Below are 18113 nucleotides of genomic sequence, written 5' to 3'. Positions count from 1 at the left end.
TTGAGTGTGTTGGAGTCACACTTTACTCAAGTTTTACTCACACTTTTAGTCAACTTTCCTCACACTAAAGTGTTCTGAGTTTTCTCACACTCTCGGTGTACTCACATTTTTCTATCTGTTTTACTCACACTTTGCACCAAGCTTGCACATTCTTTACTCTGGGATTACTCTTACTCTTCTCCGGGTGGACTCACACCTTACCCAGGGTTGTATTCACACATTACTCCATGTTTATCATCACTTTACTTCAGGTCTTCTCACTCTTTACTTGAACTTACCTCACATTTTACTCCAAGTTTACTCGCACTTGACTCCAGGTTTACTCACACTTCCTTTTTTAGTGTGTTTGACTCACACTTTACTCAAAGTTTACTCCAACTAGTCTTCAACTTCATTCACTCTTTACTCTGGGTTACTCACACTGTCCTCCGGGTTTTACTGACACCCTACTCCGGGTGTGTACGCTCTCTCTTCTGGGCCTACCTACACTTTACTCTGGGTGTCACTCACACTTGACTCCGAGTATGCTCACACTTTTCTACCCGTTTTATTCACACTTTGCGCCAGACTTCCACACTCTTTACTCTGGGTTTACTCTGATTCTACTCCCAATGGACTCACACCTTCCTCTCTGTCTTACCCACACTTTACTCCACGTTTACTGACTCTTTACTCTGGGTTTTCGTACACTTTACTTGGGGTTACCTCACACTTCTTTGTTCAGTGTGTTTGACTCACACCTGACTCTGGTAGACTAGAATAAGAGTGAAGCCAGAGAAAAGTGTGTGCAAGCCTTGTGCAAAGTTTAAGTAAAACCATTAGAAAACGGTGAGTAAACCAGGAGTAAAGTGTGAGTAAACACAGAGTAAAGTGTGAGTGACACCTGGAGAAAAATGTGGGTAGGCTCAGAAGAGAGAGTGTACACACCCAGAGTAGGGTGTCAGTAAAACCCAAAGTGTGAGTAAAGCCAGAGTAAAGAGTAAGTAAAGATGAAGAAAAGTTGGAGTAAACCTTGAGAAAAGTGTGAGTCACAAACACACTAAAAAGGAACTGTGAGTAAACCCGGAGTAAAGTGTGAGAAAGCTTGGAGTAAAGGGTGAGCTTACCCCAAATCGAGTGTAAGAAAACCCTGAATAAAGTGCTAGCAAACATGGGACAAAGTGTGAGTAAATGCCAGAGAAAGGTGTGAGTCCACCCGGAGTAGAATAACAGTAAAACCAGAATAAAGACTGTGCAAACCTTGTGCAAAGTGTGAGTATAACAGGTAGAAAACTGTGAGTAAGCCATAAGTCAAGTGTGAGAAATACCCAGAGTAAAGTGTGGAGAGGCCCGGAAGAGAGAGCGTACACACCTGGAGGAGGGTGTCAGTGAAACCCACTGAAAAGTGTGAGTAAACCCAGAGTAAAGTGTGAGTAAAGTTGAAGAAGAGTTTGAGTAAACCTTGAGTAAAGTGTGAGTCAAACACTCAGAAGACTGAGTAAACCCAGAGTAAAGTGTGAGGTAAGCCCAAGATCAGTGAGAGAAAACGAGGAGTAAAGTGTTAGTAAATGGGAAGTAAAATGTGAGTAAAACCCAGAGTAAGGTGTGAGTCCACCCGGAGAAGAGTACGAGTAAACAGAGTGTGCAAAACCGGTGCAGTGTGTGAGCAAATCCCAGAGTTAGTACGAGTCAAAGACACTCAAAAAAGAAGTGTGAGTAAACCTGTAGTAAAGTGTGAGTAAACCTGTAGTAAAGTGTGAGGTAAGCCCAAGATCAGTGAGAGAAAACGAGGAGTAAAGTGATAGTAAATGGGAAGTAAAATGTGAGTAAAACCCAGAGTAAGGTGTGAGTCCACCCGGAGAAGAGTAAGAGTAAACAGAGTGTGCAAACCCGGTGCAATGTGTGAGTAAATCCCAGAGTTAGTATGAGTCAGACACTCAAAAAAGAAGTGTGAGTAAACCTGGAGTAAAGTGCGAGTAAACCCGGAGTAAAGTGCAAGGTAGCCCCAAGTGAAGTGTGAGAAAATACTTAGTACAGTGTTAGTAAACATGGAGTAAACGGTGAGTAAAACCCAAAGTAAGGTTTGAGTACACCTGGAGTAATGTAAGAGCAAATGCAGAGTAAACAGTCTGCAAACCTTGTGCAAAGAGTGAGTGATTCCTTGAAAAATCTGTGAGTTAGCCAGGAGTGAAGTGTGAATAAACCACAAGAAATGTGTGAGACAAACACGGAGTGAAGTGTGAGTAGAACGGCTGGGGTGGGGCAGAATTCTGCGCCACGAGAATGACAACAGTGTGACACCAACCAGCCTCTGCACAGGGATACAAGGAAGCAGTGAGGCCCAATCACCACGAGCATAATAAATCTCCTCACAAACCATAGCCAAGGGAACAAAGACGTTATTGCTGTTGGAGCCCTCCATCCTCACCAGCACCCACTGCCTTCTCCTCTGCAGGATTTCCAATGCTGTTCCAGCCCAGCCCCTATTTCCCTGTGATCTGCAGACGCCCACCTCTCCTCCCCACCCCGCTCTGGGTGGAGAGATCATTTCACTGCATTGCGATCATTTCACTGATGTATCTCAAGCCTCTCGGAACTTCCTTTGAAACACAAAGCCATGCTGAGTGGTCCCTCAGCATGGCCCCACATCATCACCCTTCCAGTGGCATTTCTTCTTCCCCATGCCCAGTCTCGAGCTTTCAAGCTGCACTTTGAGGGAGTTTTACCCCCCTCCCCACTTCCACATTTCCACTACCAAGGTCAACTCCATCATGTTGGAAATCACTTCCTCATGGATATGCCACAAATCAGCTTTCTTGTGGCCAGTCAGCCATTGAGAAGAAGGAACCTCACCATCATCTTCCAAGGCACGTGCCAGCTTCTCAAGTAGACACGACCAAGTCACGTCCCTCCTGCTATTGAGGTGTGTACACACGCAGAAGAGCCATCACAATCTCTTACACAAACCTCCTTCTTCCTCTATAGGCCCTACCAGGTGCTTCGGCAAAGAGGATCCCACAGTCAGAGGCACTGACAGATGTGATCCTGGAAGCACAGACCCCAGCCAGGCGCCAAGGGATGGCCCGTCAGCTATTGCAGGCTGCAGTCACCGCACAGTTGGATTAACAGCCGAATGCTTCATGCTGGATTATGGGGTGCTGAGAACAGCTGACCCCAGCAACTCCAGAAATGTCTCACAGGAAGAAAGACAGACAAAGTCATTGCATTCCCTTTGCTCTGATGAGATTCACAGAGAGCCTGGTTCCTCTTGTACAGTGTGTCTGGGTTACACTGCATAGGTACAAGCCGGATAGAAATGGATAGGTGTAATGAAGTTTCAGTGAAAAAGTTTGGAAAAAACACAGAAAAAAACACAGAATAAAACATTCAATAAATAACACTTAAGAAATGAATGCTCAAACCAAAAGAGAACAGCGTGATTATGTTCAAATCTGAATTACAAGTCACGCATAGAAGATGGGCAGTTCATTGATTTCAAAACACATTTGACCATTAGTTTCCACAGAGCATCCTTGAGCTCCGTGTTCCTCATGCTGTAGATGAGGGGGTTCAAAACTGGAGGCAACACTGAGTACAGAAATGACACCAACAGATCCAGAGGTGAGGAAGAAATGGAATGGGGTTTCAGGTAGGCAACCATGGCAGTGCTGAGAAACAGGGAGACCACAGCCAGGTGAGGGAGGCACGTGGAGAAGGCTTTATGCCGTCCATGCTCAGAGGGCATCCTCAGCACGGCCCTGAAGATCTGCACATAGGAGAACAGAATGAAAGCAAAACAGCCAAAACAAAGAACACTACTAGCCACAAGAAACCTAATTTCCCTAACGAGACCCAGTTTTGAACAGGAGAGCTTGAGGATCTGGGGGATTTCACAGAAGAACTGATCCACAGCATTGCCATGACAAAGAGGCAGTGAAAATGTGTTGGCAGTGTGCAGCAGGGAATAGAGAACCCCAGTGCCCCAGGCAGCTGCTGCCATGGTGGCACAAGCTCTAATGCTTAAAAGGGTTTCATAGTGCAGGGGCTTGCAGATGGCAACGTAGCGGTCATAGGACATGATGGTGAGAATGCAATACTCTGCTGAAAACAAAAAGAAAAAGAAAAAGACCTGTGCAGCACATCCAGCATAGGAGATGTGCCTGGTGTCCCAGAGGGCATTGGCCATGGCTTTGGGCAGAGTGGTGGAGATGCAGCCCAGGTCGAGGAGGGCGAGGTTGAGGAGGAAGAAGTACATGGGGGTGTGCAGGCGGTGGTGGCAGGCTACGGCTGTGCTGATGAGGCCGTTGCCCAGGAGGGCAGCCAGGTAGATGCCCAGCAAGAGCCAGAAGTGCAGGAGCTGCAGCTGCCGCGTGTCTGCCAACGCCAGCAGGAGGAACTCGCTGATGGAGCTGCTGTTGGGCATCTGCAGTTCCTGGACATGGAGTCCTGTGCAGAGAGCAGAAGATAATGACTAATCAAGACCATGCTTATTCTTTCTCCTGCAGAAAGTGCTCATTTAAATCCATAACTTGAGCTTAACTTCATGATCTTCAGCATCCTGTAAGAAGCAGAGGCTTAAGGAGCTCTTACTTCTTTTATTTTCTATTCATATCCCATTCCCTGAATATTATCATCTTAGGAGCTCTTTCTATGCCTCATATCTTTACTCCAACTGCTCTTAGAGCCCTCAACCCCAGCCTCTGTGCTGTTATTATAAAATTATTGTTTGAGAAAGCTGCCTGTTTGCAGGATAAGGGCATTATTCAAGTCTGCAGAAAAAGACATTTATTTCAGCTGGTTCCATCCTCTGGGGAAGGACAGACTGAAAGGGCATTCAGTGTGACTGTACACAAAACAAATGACTGATAAGAATTCGGGAGTCTCAGAGCTGCGCTCAAAGTAGAAAACCCCGTTTAGATTTCAGCCTCCAATCCTTTTTGTATAAAATGAATCTAAAAGTAATATAAAAGCACTATAATATAAAAGGAAAATCCCTGCTTTGTTTCCCCTCTTTACTACTCTGGGGTGCTATGGAACTGTGATGCCCCTTCCTACGCAGCAGCTGTGGCAGCAGAAGGCCCCTGCCCTGCCCTGCTGGGGGGCTCCTTCCACCCACACGTCTCCCCGCAGCGCCCTGGGCAGCTCCCCAGGCAGGCTGAGTGCTGAGTGCTGAGTGCTGAGTGCTGAGTGCTGAGTGCTGAGTGCTGAGCCTGGCAGGCGGCAGAGTCCCTGGCCCGGCTGCAGCCCCTGGGGCACAGCAGGGACCTGCTCTGCAGGACAGCCCTGGGCACCCGGCTGCAGCCCCGGCTGCACAGCCTGCAGCCATCCTGGGACATGCAGCCCTCAGGGCTGTGCTCTGATGCTGCAGCACGGAAGCCCTCAGCTGGAGCAGGTCCTGCTCTGCAATAAAGAAGCATGGAGTGCCTCCTGACTAATACATTTGTCTAGCAAGACCTAGAGCGATTGGATGGTCTTGTGTACTTTGCCCTGCCAATGTAGACTTACTGTGTTAAGGTCTGAGAGCGTTGATCCTTCCATGAACTCAGCCTTCTCCCTTCTACACAACGTGTTGCATTTCTCTCCCTTCTCTCCTAGTTGTCACCTACAGGCCATGTCTTTGGAGTCCTGCACTGTGCAGAGAAGCTGCTCCTGTACCAGCAGCTGTATGAGCTCCCTGTGTCCCGGAAGCCCGGCCCAGCTCAGCAGCAGAGGCACAAGGGATCCCTTTCTCCATCCCTGTGGGCTCCCTGCAGATGTCCCTAGGGCTCCACAGGATGATACGTGGAAAAATACTGAAGGAGTCCTTGATGCTCCTTTCCTCTGAGTGGGAGAACACCTTCCTTCCCAGCAGTGTCATTGCTCCTGTCAGAGACAAACTGAAGTAGAAAAGGCACCCTCCCTTGTCCCAACACAGACAGGACACCTGGGCAGTGACAGGCAGGGATCACAGGTGCCCAAGCAGAAGAAAATTACTCTGATGAGTTGATTGAGGTACCTCATTCTGGATCTGGAGATGTTCTTCTGGTGGGAAATCTCTCTAAGTGAAGTGAAAGATACCTATGTGGAGTCAATTGAACCTCTTCTCTACTCATTTTTGTGCAAAACATCATCCAGAAATACTGAGCTGAGAAAATGGATTCACGTGCCATAGGGAGAACTAAGTCTCTCTCTCTCTTCAGCCCAAGCTGTACTTCCCAGCTGCCCTGGGGGTAAAATGGTCTCTGTCTCATGTACACCCTTCATTGCCTAGCCATGTTCAGGGTGGCTGAGTATAACACACATGCCCAAATACTGTCCCATATTGCCCCTCCAAGTAAAAGCCAAATATGGCCTGCACTCTGCTGACAGACGGGTGGAGAAAAATGCACTGCCACTGTCAGTTGTGACATATCACTTGGTTACCTTTGACTCCAGTTCATACTGAAGTTCTAGCATGCCTGGCACAGCAGTGCTTAGCAGTGGTGTGACTTCATTCTGGCCATGACAGTCCTCTCAGCCTCTACTCCCCATTAGACTTTTGGGCCAAATAGCACATTAGTGAGTCTAGAGGACCAAATGGGTGAGTGAATCTTGATGATTACTCCTTGATTCTGCAGGTGGTGAATCAGATGATGAATGAGAAACAGGGAGTCCCTGTTGATGCAATATTGACGTCAACATGCCATTTCAGTAGCGATCGGCACCTGCTGCCGTTCTGCTCTTAGCAATCCTGCAACAGAAGCGTCCTCTGAGAGACCAGACAAGCTATACAGCTGTTTAATGTCCTCCATCTCCAAGGCAGCTGTACTGAAAGCCCACCAGTACCCTTTTTGGCTCCTTGAAGTGCTCTTTCCCAAGGCAACCTGTAGCAGGGATGCACAGAGCCTCTGGGCCAGTCACAATGGTAATCACAAACATTCTTTTGCCACTCATTTGGTTAGGCTCACTTTGGCCTCTAGCAGAGTTAACTCTTGGATTCCCCTGTCACTCCTGAAATACAAATCGGTTTTGTTCCTTTATAACTTGATGGCATTGGAGTACATTGTGCACCAGTGTCAGCTGGAGCCTCCTATTTCTGTGGCCCTGATGTGCCAGGCCATTGAATCCATGCAGTCCAATAAACCCAATTGCCCCTTTCCTCTACCTAGCTGCAGGCAGGGCCCCTCGAGTTCTGATTTGTGTATTCATAACTCATCTTTTGTGTGTAAAATACAGAAGGCTCACTGACAACCACAGAGACAAGATTTGACCATCAGGCTCACTGGAAAGTGGAGCCACTATTTTCCTGGAAGGACCCTTTCTTGTGATTATTTTCCCTTGCACCTCACGTACCCATGCCTGTAGGGCTGAGGTGAGTTTTGCTATCCCACATCCTCATACTCTCTCCATGGTCACGCAGGAAAAACCACAGGATGGTACATGGCTGTTACCTGGAAGCATGGCACTAGTGACACTCTGCACAGTTCCAATACCATTTTTCCTCTCCTCTCCTCTCCTCTCCTCTCCTCTCCTCTCCTCTCCTCTCCTCTCCTCTCCTCTCCTCTCCTCTCCTCTCCTCTCCTCTCCTCTCCTCTCCTCTCCTCTCCTCTCCTCTCCTCTCCTCTGTTTTTGTTTTTGTTTTTGCCAGTCATGAAATCCCAAGCTGTGAGGTGTGGTTGACACGACCATGGATGGGAAGCTGGATGTGAGCCAGCAGTGTGCCCTCACAGCCCAGAAAGCCAGCCGTACTCTGGGTTGCTTCAGAAGAAGCGTGGCCAGCAGGGTAAGAGAGGTGATCCTGCTCCTCTACTGCGCGCTGGTGAGAATTCACCTGGAGTACTGCGTCCAGATGTGGAGTCCTCAGTACAGGGGAGACATGGAGCTGTTGGAGCACGTATAAAGAAGGGCCACAAAACTGATCCACAGAACGGAACACCTCTCTTACGAGGACAGGCAGAGAGGTGGGGCTGTGCAGCCTGGAGAAGAGAAGGCTGCAAGGCAACCTGAGAGCAGCCTGTCAGTATCTAAAGGGGAGCTACAGGAAAGAAGGGGACAGAATCTTCAGCAAAGTCCGTGGCAAGGACAAAGGGAAATGGCTTCAAGCTCAAAGAGGGTAGATTTAAGTTAGATATAACGAAGAAGTATTTTACAGTGAGGGTGGCGAGGCACAGGCACAGATGGGCCACTGATGTGGTTGATGCCCTGTCTCTGGAGATTTTCCAAGTGAGGCTGCACAGGCCCTGGGCAGCCTGATGGAGCTGTGGTGACCTTGTGCACTGCAGGGGAGTTGGGCTGGATGACCTTCAGAGGTCCCTTCCAACTCTAAGGATTCTATGCTTCTATGATTCTAAGACTGGGCCAAGTAGGAAGGGGTTTGTTGGGTATGCCACACTCCCTCCTATTCTCAGGCTAAGGGCATCTCTGAACTCACCAACTGGTTGGTTAAGTTTCTTTCAGAAATACTTGAATCTGGGTGGTGTTTGCAATTGTATAATGCTGCCTACCAATTAACTAATAGATGAAGTAGGGATGGCTGCCTCAACATGAAAGCCATTTGTCTATCTGTGAATACAACCATCCTAGAAGTTCATACCAAGCCAGGAAAAGATCCTATGGGATTCTGCAACAACCTGTACTGCTGAAAACGCCTCAGATTGGAGCAATATCAGTGGTACTATCTATACCCCAAAATCCCTAAGTGTGAGAAGCAAGAAATTGTTTGGTAAAGGTATCCTGAATAAGCACCTGATAGATGTCAATTTTTAATGCTTGCAATCAAATGTGACTGAGTGCATTTTGTTTCCTTTTGTGTCTACAGGAGTCTTGAATGACCCACATGTGGACAGACGGATCTTGATTTCAGGATGACCCAGCAGGTTGAATAATGATATTAATAATCATAATAATGATACTATGTTTTACCATGGTGCAAATACAATCCCTTTTCATTTGTGTCCAGAAGGGCCCAGAATGGCCATGGGCCTGTGAGAGACAGATCGTGTTTTTGCAGTGGAAGTTTCCAACATTTTCTGTGTATAGCATAGGATAAGAAACCTTTTACAAAGAAAACTCCTGAACAGAGTCAAGTTGAGACTGGGGCATTTCGACCTAGGAAGAACTGGTACACACACTAAGGTAAAGAAGAGACAGAACCAGTGAAAATATTGTCCTCCTATCACAATAAAAAGTCCAGAACATACCCAAAGACAATGGATTGGTAGCAGACATTGTGTGGAAGTGTAAACATAGCTATGGAAGTGTAACATAGCTATGGAAGTGTAACATAGCTATGGAAGTGTAACGGAGCTATGGAAGTGTAATGTAGCCATAGTGTTAGAAGATTGTGAGCCTGAGATGTTCAACCAGTGAGTGCCAAGAGAGGCTTTACCTGCGTCAGACCCAGGGTACATAACGGGATGGATTTTGCTGACTAGTTGTGCAACTTCTCCCTGGTCAGTAGGGGGTGTGCGCCCATTATTGCAGTAATGAACAAACTGCTCTTCACAGAGATCTTTGCCCGATTAGAAATTGTTGATCTTGAGTGTGTTTCTCACAGTATCTAAGCATAAGATAAGCTTGCTGCTGTTATGAAGATCTGTTTTGAAACTTGCTTGCTTTCTAGCCAATGGATTGTTAGTGGAAATGTCCTGAATACACGTGTTAGACTATAAAAGCCTTGCATGGGAAAATAAAGGGGAATTTTTGCACAAGAACCCTGTGTCGTGTTGCTATCCTGAGACAAGCAGCCCCTTGTCTTATGGTTGTGGCAAGAGCGAGACAAACTCTGACACATTGGTACATATTGCCTGTTCCTGCCTGCTACCTCACTGCCACTGGGTGCCACTGGATGCCACTGCGGAGACAACAGGACTGCTGTCAATTCATGTGAGACCCGAGGGTTACCAGGAGTGTAGAGGTACAATAGGAAAGCATGGAAATGGAAAGAGAGCAGCACTCAAACGACCACATCTTGTCCTTGCCCATCGTCATGGCCCCAGGAAAGCAGCAGCCCTGACTTGAAGGCAATGAGGACCAGAAGTCCACTGAGTAGTGAGGAGCAGCTGCCAAGGAAATGTGGGCTGCTGCTCCATTTGGCACTGGGCCTGTGGACCCTGAATCCCACCTGTGTAGGGGGTTTCTCTTCAAGCTCTAGAGCAGATGGGAAGAAAAGTGAGCTGAGAGAAATAAATTTCTGCTGTCCTCTTCATTGTGTTTATGCATATGTACCTACATACTTCTGAAGGTACGTGAGATGACTGGGTCAAAAAAATACTTTAATATAGTAGCATAACTAGAGTAACTATATTTAAAAGGTAATGCAAGATTTAGGAAATAACACAACATGTAACAAAATATTGTTCTAATATTTTCTGAAATAGCTGGAGATTTCCCAAAGTTCCCTCAGGGCATCCCTGAGCTCCTGGTTCCTCACACCATAGATGAAAGGATTCACAGTGGGAGGTATCACCGAGTACAGAAATGACACCACCAGGTCCAGGGAAGGGGAAGAAAGGGAGTGTGGCTTCAGGTAGGCAAACAAGAGAGGGCTGACAAACAGGGAGACCACGGCCAGATGAGGGAGGCACGTGGAGAAGGCTTTTTGCCGGCCCTGCTGAGAGGCCATCCTCAGCACAGCCCTGAAGATCTGCACATAAGACAGAACAATGAATAAAAAACAACTGAAGATTAAGCAAAGACTAAAATAGATATTCACAATTTCCCTGAGGTAGTCTGATTCTGAGCAAGAGAGCTTGAGGATCTGGGCGACTTCACAGAAGAACTGGTCCACGGTATTGTTTTGGCAAAGTGGTATTGAAAATGTACTGGCAGTGTGCAGCAGAGCATTGAGAGCCCCAGCACCCCAGGCAGCTGCTGCCATGGTGGCACAAGCTCTGCTGTCCATCAAGGTCCCGTAGTGCAGGGGCTTGCAGATGGCAACGTAGCGGTCATAGGACATGATGGTGAGAATGCAGTACTCTGCCGATATCAGAAAGACAAACAGGAAGGTCTGGGCAACACATCCTGAGTAGGAGATGTGCCTGGTGTCCCAGAGGGCATTGGCCATGGCTTTGGGGAGAGTGGTGGAGATGCAGCCCAGGTCGAGGAGGGCGAGGTTGAGGAGGAAGAAGTACATGGGGGTGTGCAGGCGGTGGTGGCAGGCTACGGCTGTGCTGATGAGGCCGTTGCCCAGGAGGGCAGCCAGGTAGATGCCCAGCAAGAGCCAGAAGTGCAGGAGCTGCACCTGCCGCGTGTCTGCCAACACCAGCAGGAGGAACTCGCTGATGGAGCTGCTGTTGGGCATCTGCAGTTCCTGGGCATGGAGTCCTGTGCAGAGAGCAGAAAATAATGACAGAAGTCAAGATAACTTGCAGACACTCTCCTCCTGCTATACTACAGAAATGTTTCTTTCTCTTTGAAAAATGTTCATTTAACTCCATAACTTCAATTTCCTTGCATGAGCTTTAGTGTACCTTAAGAAGTAGAAGCTGAAAGAGCTCTTACTTTCCTCTCATTTCCTAATCATATCTCAGCTTCCTAGATAATTTCCTCTTACAATCAATTTCCATCCCTCATATCTTTATGCTGTCTGCACTCACAGTGCCCATCCCTACCTCTTTTCTGCACTTAAATTTCTGTTAGAGAAAGCTGTCTGTTTTCAGGATAAGAGCATTATTCATCTCAGCAGAAAACGATAGCAATTTCAGCTGAAAGCACTTTAGGAGAATGTTCATATAAGGGCAAATTGTGAATGGTACAATTCAGGATTCTCAGAGATGTGTTCATATTTCACATCTCCTTTCAGAATTCTGCCTCCAACTCATTCTCCTTCCCTAAGAACAGGTGTTGGAAAATCCCTGCCTTGTCTCTCCTCCTGCAAAGCACCCTTGGAAAAAAAACACCCAGTGGTGAGTGTAGCTGTTATCCCCCTGCCCCAGGCAGCAGCTGTAGCAGCAGAAGACCTCTGCCCTGCCCTGCCGTGGGACTCCTTCCCCCCACACGTCTCCCCGCAGCACCCTGGGCAGCTCCCCGGGCAGGCTGAGTGCTGAGTGCTGAGTGCTGAGTGCTGAGTGCTGAGTGCTGAGTGCTGAGTGCTGAGTGCTGAGCCTGGCAGGCGGCAGAGTCAAAGCCTGCAGTGAGACTTACCTTGTCAAAGGCTGTGAGCAGTGCTCCTGCAGTGAACTCAACACCTGCTCAAACCATACATATCCTATAAGCTCTCTGCCCTTTCTCTCCTCTCCTCCTGTCACCTGCAGGCTGTGCTGTGCAGAAGAGCTGCTCCTGGGCACAGCTGTCTCTCTGCAGCGCTGCCCACTTGTAGGAGCTCCCTGAGTCCCAGGAGCCCAGCCCAGCCCAGACCAGCCCAGCAGAGGATGTCATTTTCTCTTCCTCACTGCTCTCCCTGGAGATGACTTGGGGGCTGCAGGGCTGGCAGCTCCTGATAGACAACAGGGTCATCTCTGCAAAACGTACTTTGAAGTCAGATGAATTAATCACCAGTAGCCAAGCTGATTTCGGAAGCATTGTTTGTCCTAACAGATTGTGTGTGCCGAGCAAAGCTGCCAATGCCCCATCTGGTGTCATGGTTTTATGATTCTTGTTATCAGTATTCCACATCATAACATCATGTAAAGCACCGGGAATTAAAGAGTTAATACTCCAGTTCTGTGGACGGACAACTTTCTGGATACCTGGTTCTCAGAAGAGAAGAAGAACCGCATATCCCAGGGGACTCTGAGTTCAGAGGGGAAGATAAGCCGTGGGAGGAAGACCTGGGATCTCTCACTTGCTCGCTGCCTGGCAGTGTGTGGCTGCGCGCCCCAGCCGTGCGCCTTCAGTTCAAAGTAAGGCTTTTGGTTTCAGACACTTGCTCTCTCATTATATTTGAGTTATTACCCTAAATTCCAATTTTATTTTATAACATTGTGTTATCTTACATTCCAGTATCATGTTTAGTAAAAATAAGTTTCCTTCTTCAATCATTGATGCTGTTCTTTATTATTTTTATTATTATTTTATTTCTTTATTTATTATTATAATTTTTTTATATTTTATTTTATTTTATTTTATTTTATTTCATTTCATTTCATTTCATTTCATTTCATTTTATTTTATTTTATTTTATTTTATTTTATTTTATTTTATTTTATTTTATTTTATTTTATTTTATTTTATTTTTATTTTTTGGCCAGTGGGACTGCCAAGCCTTCAGCCCTCTGTCACGGACACACATTGATCCAGATAACTCCGTAACAAGACAACACACTCAGTCATATGCTCTGCTTTTAGGACGGGTGTGTGGAGCCAAACGTTGGACCTGATGATCACTATGGGTCCTTCCCATTGTGGGTTGTGCGAGGATTCCATGACAAGCTGGATACAAGCACGGTGGGTTGGAATGACTGTGGTGTCACTGTGGGTAGGAGTTCAGTAACACAGTCACGATGTTCTCTCAAAAGTGTGGAGAGCAGTGCTGTCAGAATTACTGAGTTATGGCATTGATCATTATTACAGTGATGTCAGAGTCACTGTGCTGGAAAGGGGAGACAAGCTCAGTGATTTCAGCTCCACTGTGTCGTCACAGCTGATATGAGCACAGTGGTGTTGCAGTCAGACAGGAGCTCTGCATGTGGGTGAGCATCAAACACGGCATCCCCAGAACCAAATGCTACCAGTGAGGAAATGGTGCCTCCACCTTGGGCCTGGGAGTTCAAAGTTCTGTTGTGATTGACTGCTTGTTCAGACTGAGCCCCTCTCACATCCCACATCCTGGCATGAGACACACTGCCCACATGGGACTTGGGCCTCACGGCATCCTTGCACCCCATGCAGAGTCTGGCAGCTGCTGTGCCCTGGTCTTTCATTTGACATCAGACAAACCTCCATCCCACTGCCCCAGGAAGGGCCCTGAGCCAGCAGGAGGGAGGGACACGATCTCCCTGCCAAGGCTCTGGGGATCAGGCCTTGGCCTTTCTGCTTCAGAAGACAAAGGAGGCTTTGCTCAGCATCACAGCCACCATCCCAGTGCCTTGGTCTGCCTGCAATCATGGCTTCCAATTATCTGCTCTAACAAGTCCCTGGGGAAGCTGGCTTGTCCATGGCCCTCAGTGGGGCCCATTAATACTCCAGGAAACTTCACTGTTCCTTCTGACTTTGTCTTCTTGAGCACTTTGTGTAATCTTCTCTGTGCACTGGAGGTTGATGGACTCAGCAGCAAATGCCCCGTGGGGCCCATTACAACCTGAAGAGCCCTCCTGTGCCTTGTGCCTTCCTGTCATCTTCTTCAGGTGTTCAGAACTTGTACAGCAAACTGGACAGGTATCTGGAGACATCTAAAAGAGGAAGAGAACAACAGGCATTAATGAAGTCTATTTATTTATTTATTTATAGTTGAGTTTAATCAAGAAGTTGCAGCAGCACTTGGCAATTGATATTGACCCAGGATGTTCCCTAACGAGATTTGCTCTGTCACTGTATGGACAAATGTCCTCCTCTGCTACCCCACTCCATTTCTATTCACATTGGCCCCGTGGGACTTCCATCACTTTTCCTCCCATCACACTTCTCCTCTGCAGTCCCCAGCTCAGTGTTAAAACTCCTTTGCACCAAATCCAACTGGCTTTTTCAAAGAATAAGCTGCACATGGGTAATGAAAGATTTCTCTCTTTTTTTTTTTTTTCCAACAAACAGTTGTAAACATGATGCAATTGAATGAACAATTGCATGCCTTGTCCAAGCCACATCTAATGAGGTTTGTCTTTCACAGAGAATAGTTGTACAAAAAATGAGTTAGGCAGAGAGAGGAAGGGATAGATATAATCACAGTTAAGGAGCAGATCAAAGAGTCCATCGGAGTTTGGACAGATGGAGCAAGTTCCAGAAATCTTCCTAAAGGTGACAGATCAGCCAGATAGTTTGGAGGTATCAGAGTGAACAAAGAGCAAGGGATGGGAAATCTGGAGAGCAATGTCCAGATGGCCTGCTGAAAACATGCCCTGAACCATGGTCATTGATTTAGGAGAGCTGGAGACACCTGTTGGATGAGGGACATCAAATACGCGGCAGGGTAGAGCAGCGGTGGATGCTGGGCATTGGTCACAGGGCATTGGCACTGGCACCACTGTCTGTGTCCCTGTACCTGAAGGCATCTGTGTCCTGCAAACACAGTTCTGGAAAACACTGTATTTAAGAAAAAATAAAAACATAGAAGACCAAAGATCTTCTCAAAGACTTGTGTTTCCAACGTCAAAAGAGAGAGGACTCCTGAGGATACTACAAGTGAGAATCTTGTTAACTTATTTTCACTGATTTCTATCTTAGTCTTCAATTCTTTTTTTTTCAATTTTACTGACATTAATGAACATCTTTAAGGCTTACAGCTTAGAAAAGAAGATCCATTTGTGTCTTGCACGGTGCCTGTTGCTCCCCAGAATTTCCCTGCCCAGAGCTGTCCGTGACATCTCTCAGTCTTTGTATAAATGGAGTTACACTGTGGTAATGAGCTTTTTTCTTCTTTCTCAGTTGTTGTTTTAGATGGTCCCATGCAGCACAGGACTCATCATGCCCTTCATGCCCTTCATGCCCTTCATGCCAGGTACCCTGCCCCATTCTACTGTTGGTACACACTGGCCACAGTGTTCCTTGAGCTGCCCATGTATTTCTACAAATCTTTATTGTGTTTGATATGCCTGGGCAGATTCAGCTGTGTTTGAACTTTGGCCTTCTTAAACACATCTCAGCAGGTACAATAGTGCAGACACTCTGCACTGCTCCCAGCTGACCACTTCTTGTTTACACTTCCTACATGCTTTCTTTCTGTACTGTACACCAGAGACTTGAAGAAGAAGCCAAAGTGTGCTCTCCTGAAGTCCAAAGATGTGAGTTTGTCCTTTTCCCTCCCCTCAGACTCCTCAGCTCCACCATCCCATGGCCACTGCAGACCAAGTTCTCTTTCACATTCACAATCCCCATGGGTCCTTGCTGCTGGTGAGTATGAGATCTAGCAAAGCACCTCTCCTCTTCCGATCCTCTATGTCTTGGTCAAGAAGCTGCCGGCTGTGCTCTCCAGAGATTTTCTGGATGGTGCATGCCCTGCTGTGTTGTCCCTGCTGCAGATACTGCAGTGAAAAAGGCCCCCACCGGCGATAAGGGCCTGACAACATGAGGCTCCCATCTGTCTGCAGAGGGCACCTTCCACTTGCTCTTCCTGATCAGGAAGCCAGGAACAGACACTGTTGGTCTCCTCTGTTTGCCATTTCAATTTGCTCTGTCCTCTCTGCTCTGCCATCCCCAGGAGGAGCTCAGTGCACTCTCACAGAGAGCAGTCGCCCTTCCTTGTCTCCTCATCCATCCATCGTAAAGACTCTGTATCCCCTGGTGCTACAGTCCAGTTGTGGAAGCCATTTAACCATGTCCCTGTGGTCCAAACAAGAGCAACTCTACCAGCATTTCTAGCTCAGCATGTGTTGCTGTTCTCATTAGTGTAAAAACACATAAGACAACAAACCTACCCAGGATGGATCATTGGATTTAGTGCATCTATGTTATTTTTGTTCAGAAGGTGGCACACATGCGTTAGACCCATTGTAAGGCTCAGAGCTGTCCAAGCAGCACGGACTCTGCTAGGGCATGGCTTTCCTGAAGGCCCTGAGTTGCATTTGCAGCTGCATGTGAGTTTGCTGGACAACTAAGGAAATCAGCACAACACTAGGCTGCTTCTGATGCCATTCACATGGGTTTTCATCAGTTGAGGAATAAAGATGCATATTAGCTTTGCAGTGCCTTGTGATACAGAATGTGAAGCAGAAGGAGAACAAAAATCTGGCTCTTCTTTTGGGAGCCCAGCCATTTAGTCAGCTGCAAAATTCTCCATGCTCCATGGAGACGGGTGAAAAAGACATTTTGAGATGCCATAAATGCAGGAAGTTTGTTCTCATTCAGGATTGCCACAAGTATTCCTAATCTTTCTCTGGTCTCATCTAGGGATGAGATGCCTGCACTGCTTCAGCTGGATCGCTGCCCTGCCCAGGGGAAGTCCACCCGTCCCTGTCCAGGTCTGTGTGCCCTTTTTGTTTTAGCAAACACTCTCTGGCAGGACTAACCACATGTATGCAATTGGTCACTGTCCAGTGGACATTTGGTGGTTAATGCAGCAGATTTCAGAGTACAATCATGATGCTGTTGTCTTCCAGGAGCTGTTGGCCACAGAGACCCAGGATCATCTCCGGGGGGATCAGTGGATAAAAATGAAATCCTCTGCTGCTGAGCTGGGCTGAGCCCCTGGGACACAGGGAGCTCCTACAAGTGGGCAGTGCTGCAGAGACACAGCTCTGACTAAGAGCAGCTCCCGTGTACTGTGCATCAGTACTAGGGGCGCATTCTGCAGGTGACATGAAGATAGAAGAGAAAGGAGAGAGGGATTACAGGATATAAGGGGTGTGAGCGGGCTGCGACCTCACTGCAGGAGCATTGCTTTCAGCCACTGACATGGTAAGTCTCTCACTATAGGTAATGCAAACACTTTTCCAAGAGGGATCACCAAATCTGGCACTTCCCAGTCGAGATCAGGCTGCATATACTCTTTGTTTCTTTATCATGGAATAAGAGTTGTTACAGCAGAGGGCTTCCCTGCTGCAGCATCAGCGCACAGCCTGGAGGGCGCATGAAGAGAGAACCCTAAAGTGCGTTTTACCTCTCTGCTTTCCTTTAACGTATATATTCTTTCAATAAAGCCATGGGAGTTCTCTTAGGTTCCCTTTTTCACTTGAAAAAATAAACATGCACTTAGACAGTGCCTTGCAAACAGGGTGGGTTCTGGACAGTAAATAGGAACGCAGAGCGTTTGGGCTGGTGTCTGTATGCTCAGTCTGGGAAATGACAGGAAAACAGCCCCCAGGATAAAAATCTGCAGACCACAGAGATATGATCAGGGAATTACCCCCTATAATGCAGGGGCCTTCCTCTGAGCAAGCTCCCACCTAGAAACGTTTCTGCCCACATGACCATGGGGTCCGATGCGTGAACCACCTCCTGTGCAGGCAGAGCTCCAGCAGAGCAGAGCAGCATCTCCCCAGGCACGTGTCCATCACCCTCTGCAGTGCACAGGGGCTGAGAGCCACTGCCTGGGGCTGCGGGAAATGCAGTCTGTGAGGCTGGGAAGGAGCTGGCTTTCCCTTAAT

At 47.4% G+C, this 18113-nt stretch overlaps 1 protein-coding gene across 1 annotated transcript; it reads right to left on the bottom strand.

Annotated features, from left to right (window-relative positions):
- Positions 1-3436: 3436 nt before the first annotated feature.
- On the bottom strand, positions 3437-4402 carry LOC149914506 (olfactory receptor 14A16-like). Its single transcript, XM_090126391.1, has one exon. The coding sequence runs from the start codon at positions 4400-4402 to the stop codon at positions 3437-3439; it is 966 nt and encodes a 321-aa protein (XP_089982517.1).
- Between the last annotated feature and the right edge of the window lie 13711 nt (positions 4403-18113).

The sequence above is a fragment of the Phasianus colchicus genome, chromosome 29, assembly GCF_987193195.1.
Source record: "Phasianus colchicus chromosome 29, bPhaCol1.hap1.1, whole genome shotgun sequence".
Classification (NCBI taxonomy): Eukaryota; Metazoa; Chordata; class Aves; order Galliformes; family Phasianidae; genus Phasianus; species Phasianus colchicus.
This window is presented reverse-complemented; position numbering and strand designations above follow the sequence as displayed.

Coding starts and splice junctions, on each gene's coding strand:
- LOC149914506 (XM_090126391.1), bottom strand. CDS start 4,402: ATGCCCAACAGCAGCTCCATCAGCGAGTTCCTCCTGCTGGCGTTGGCA.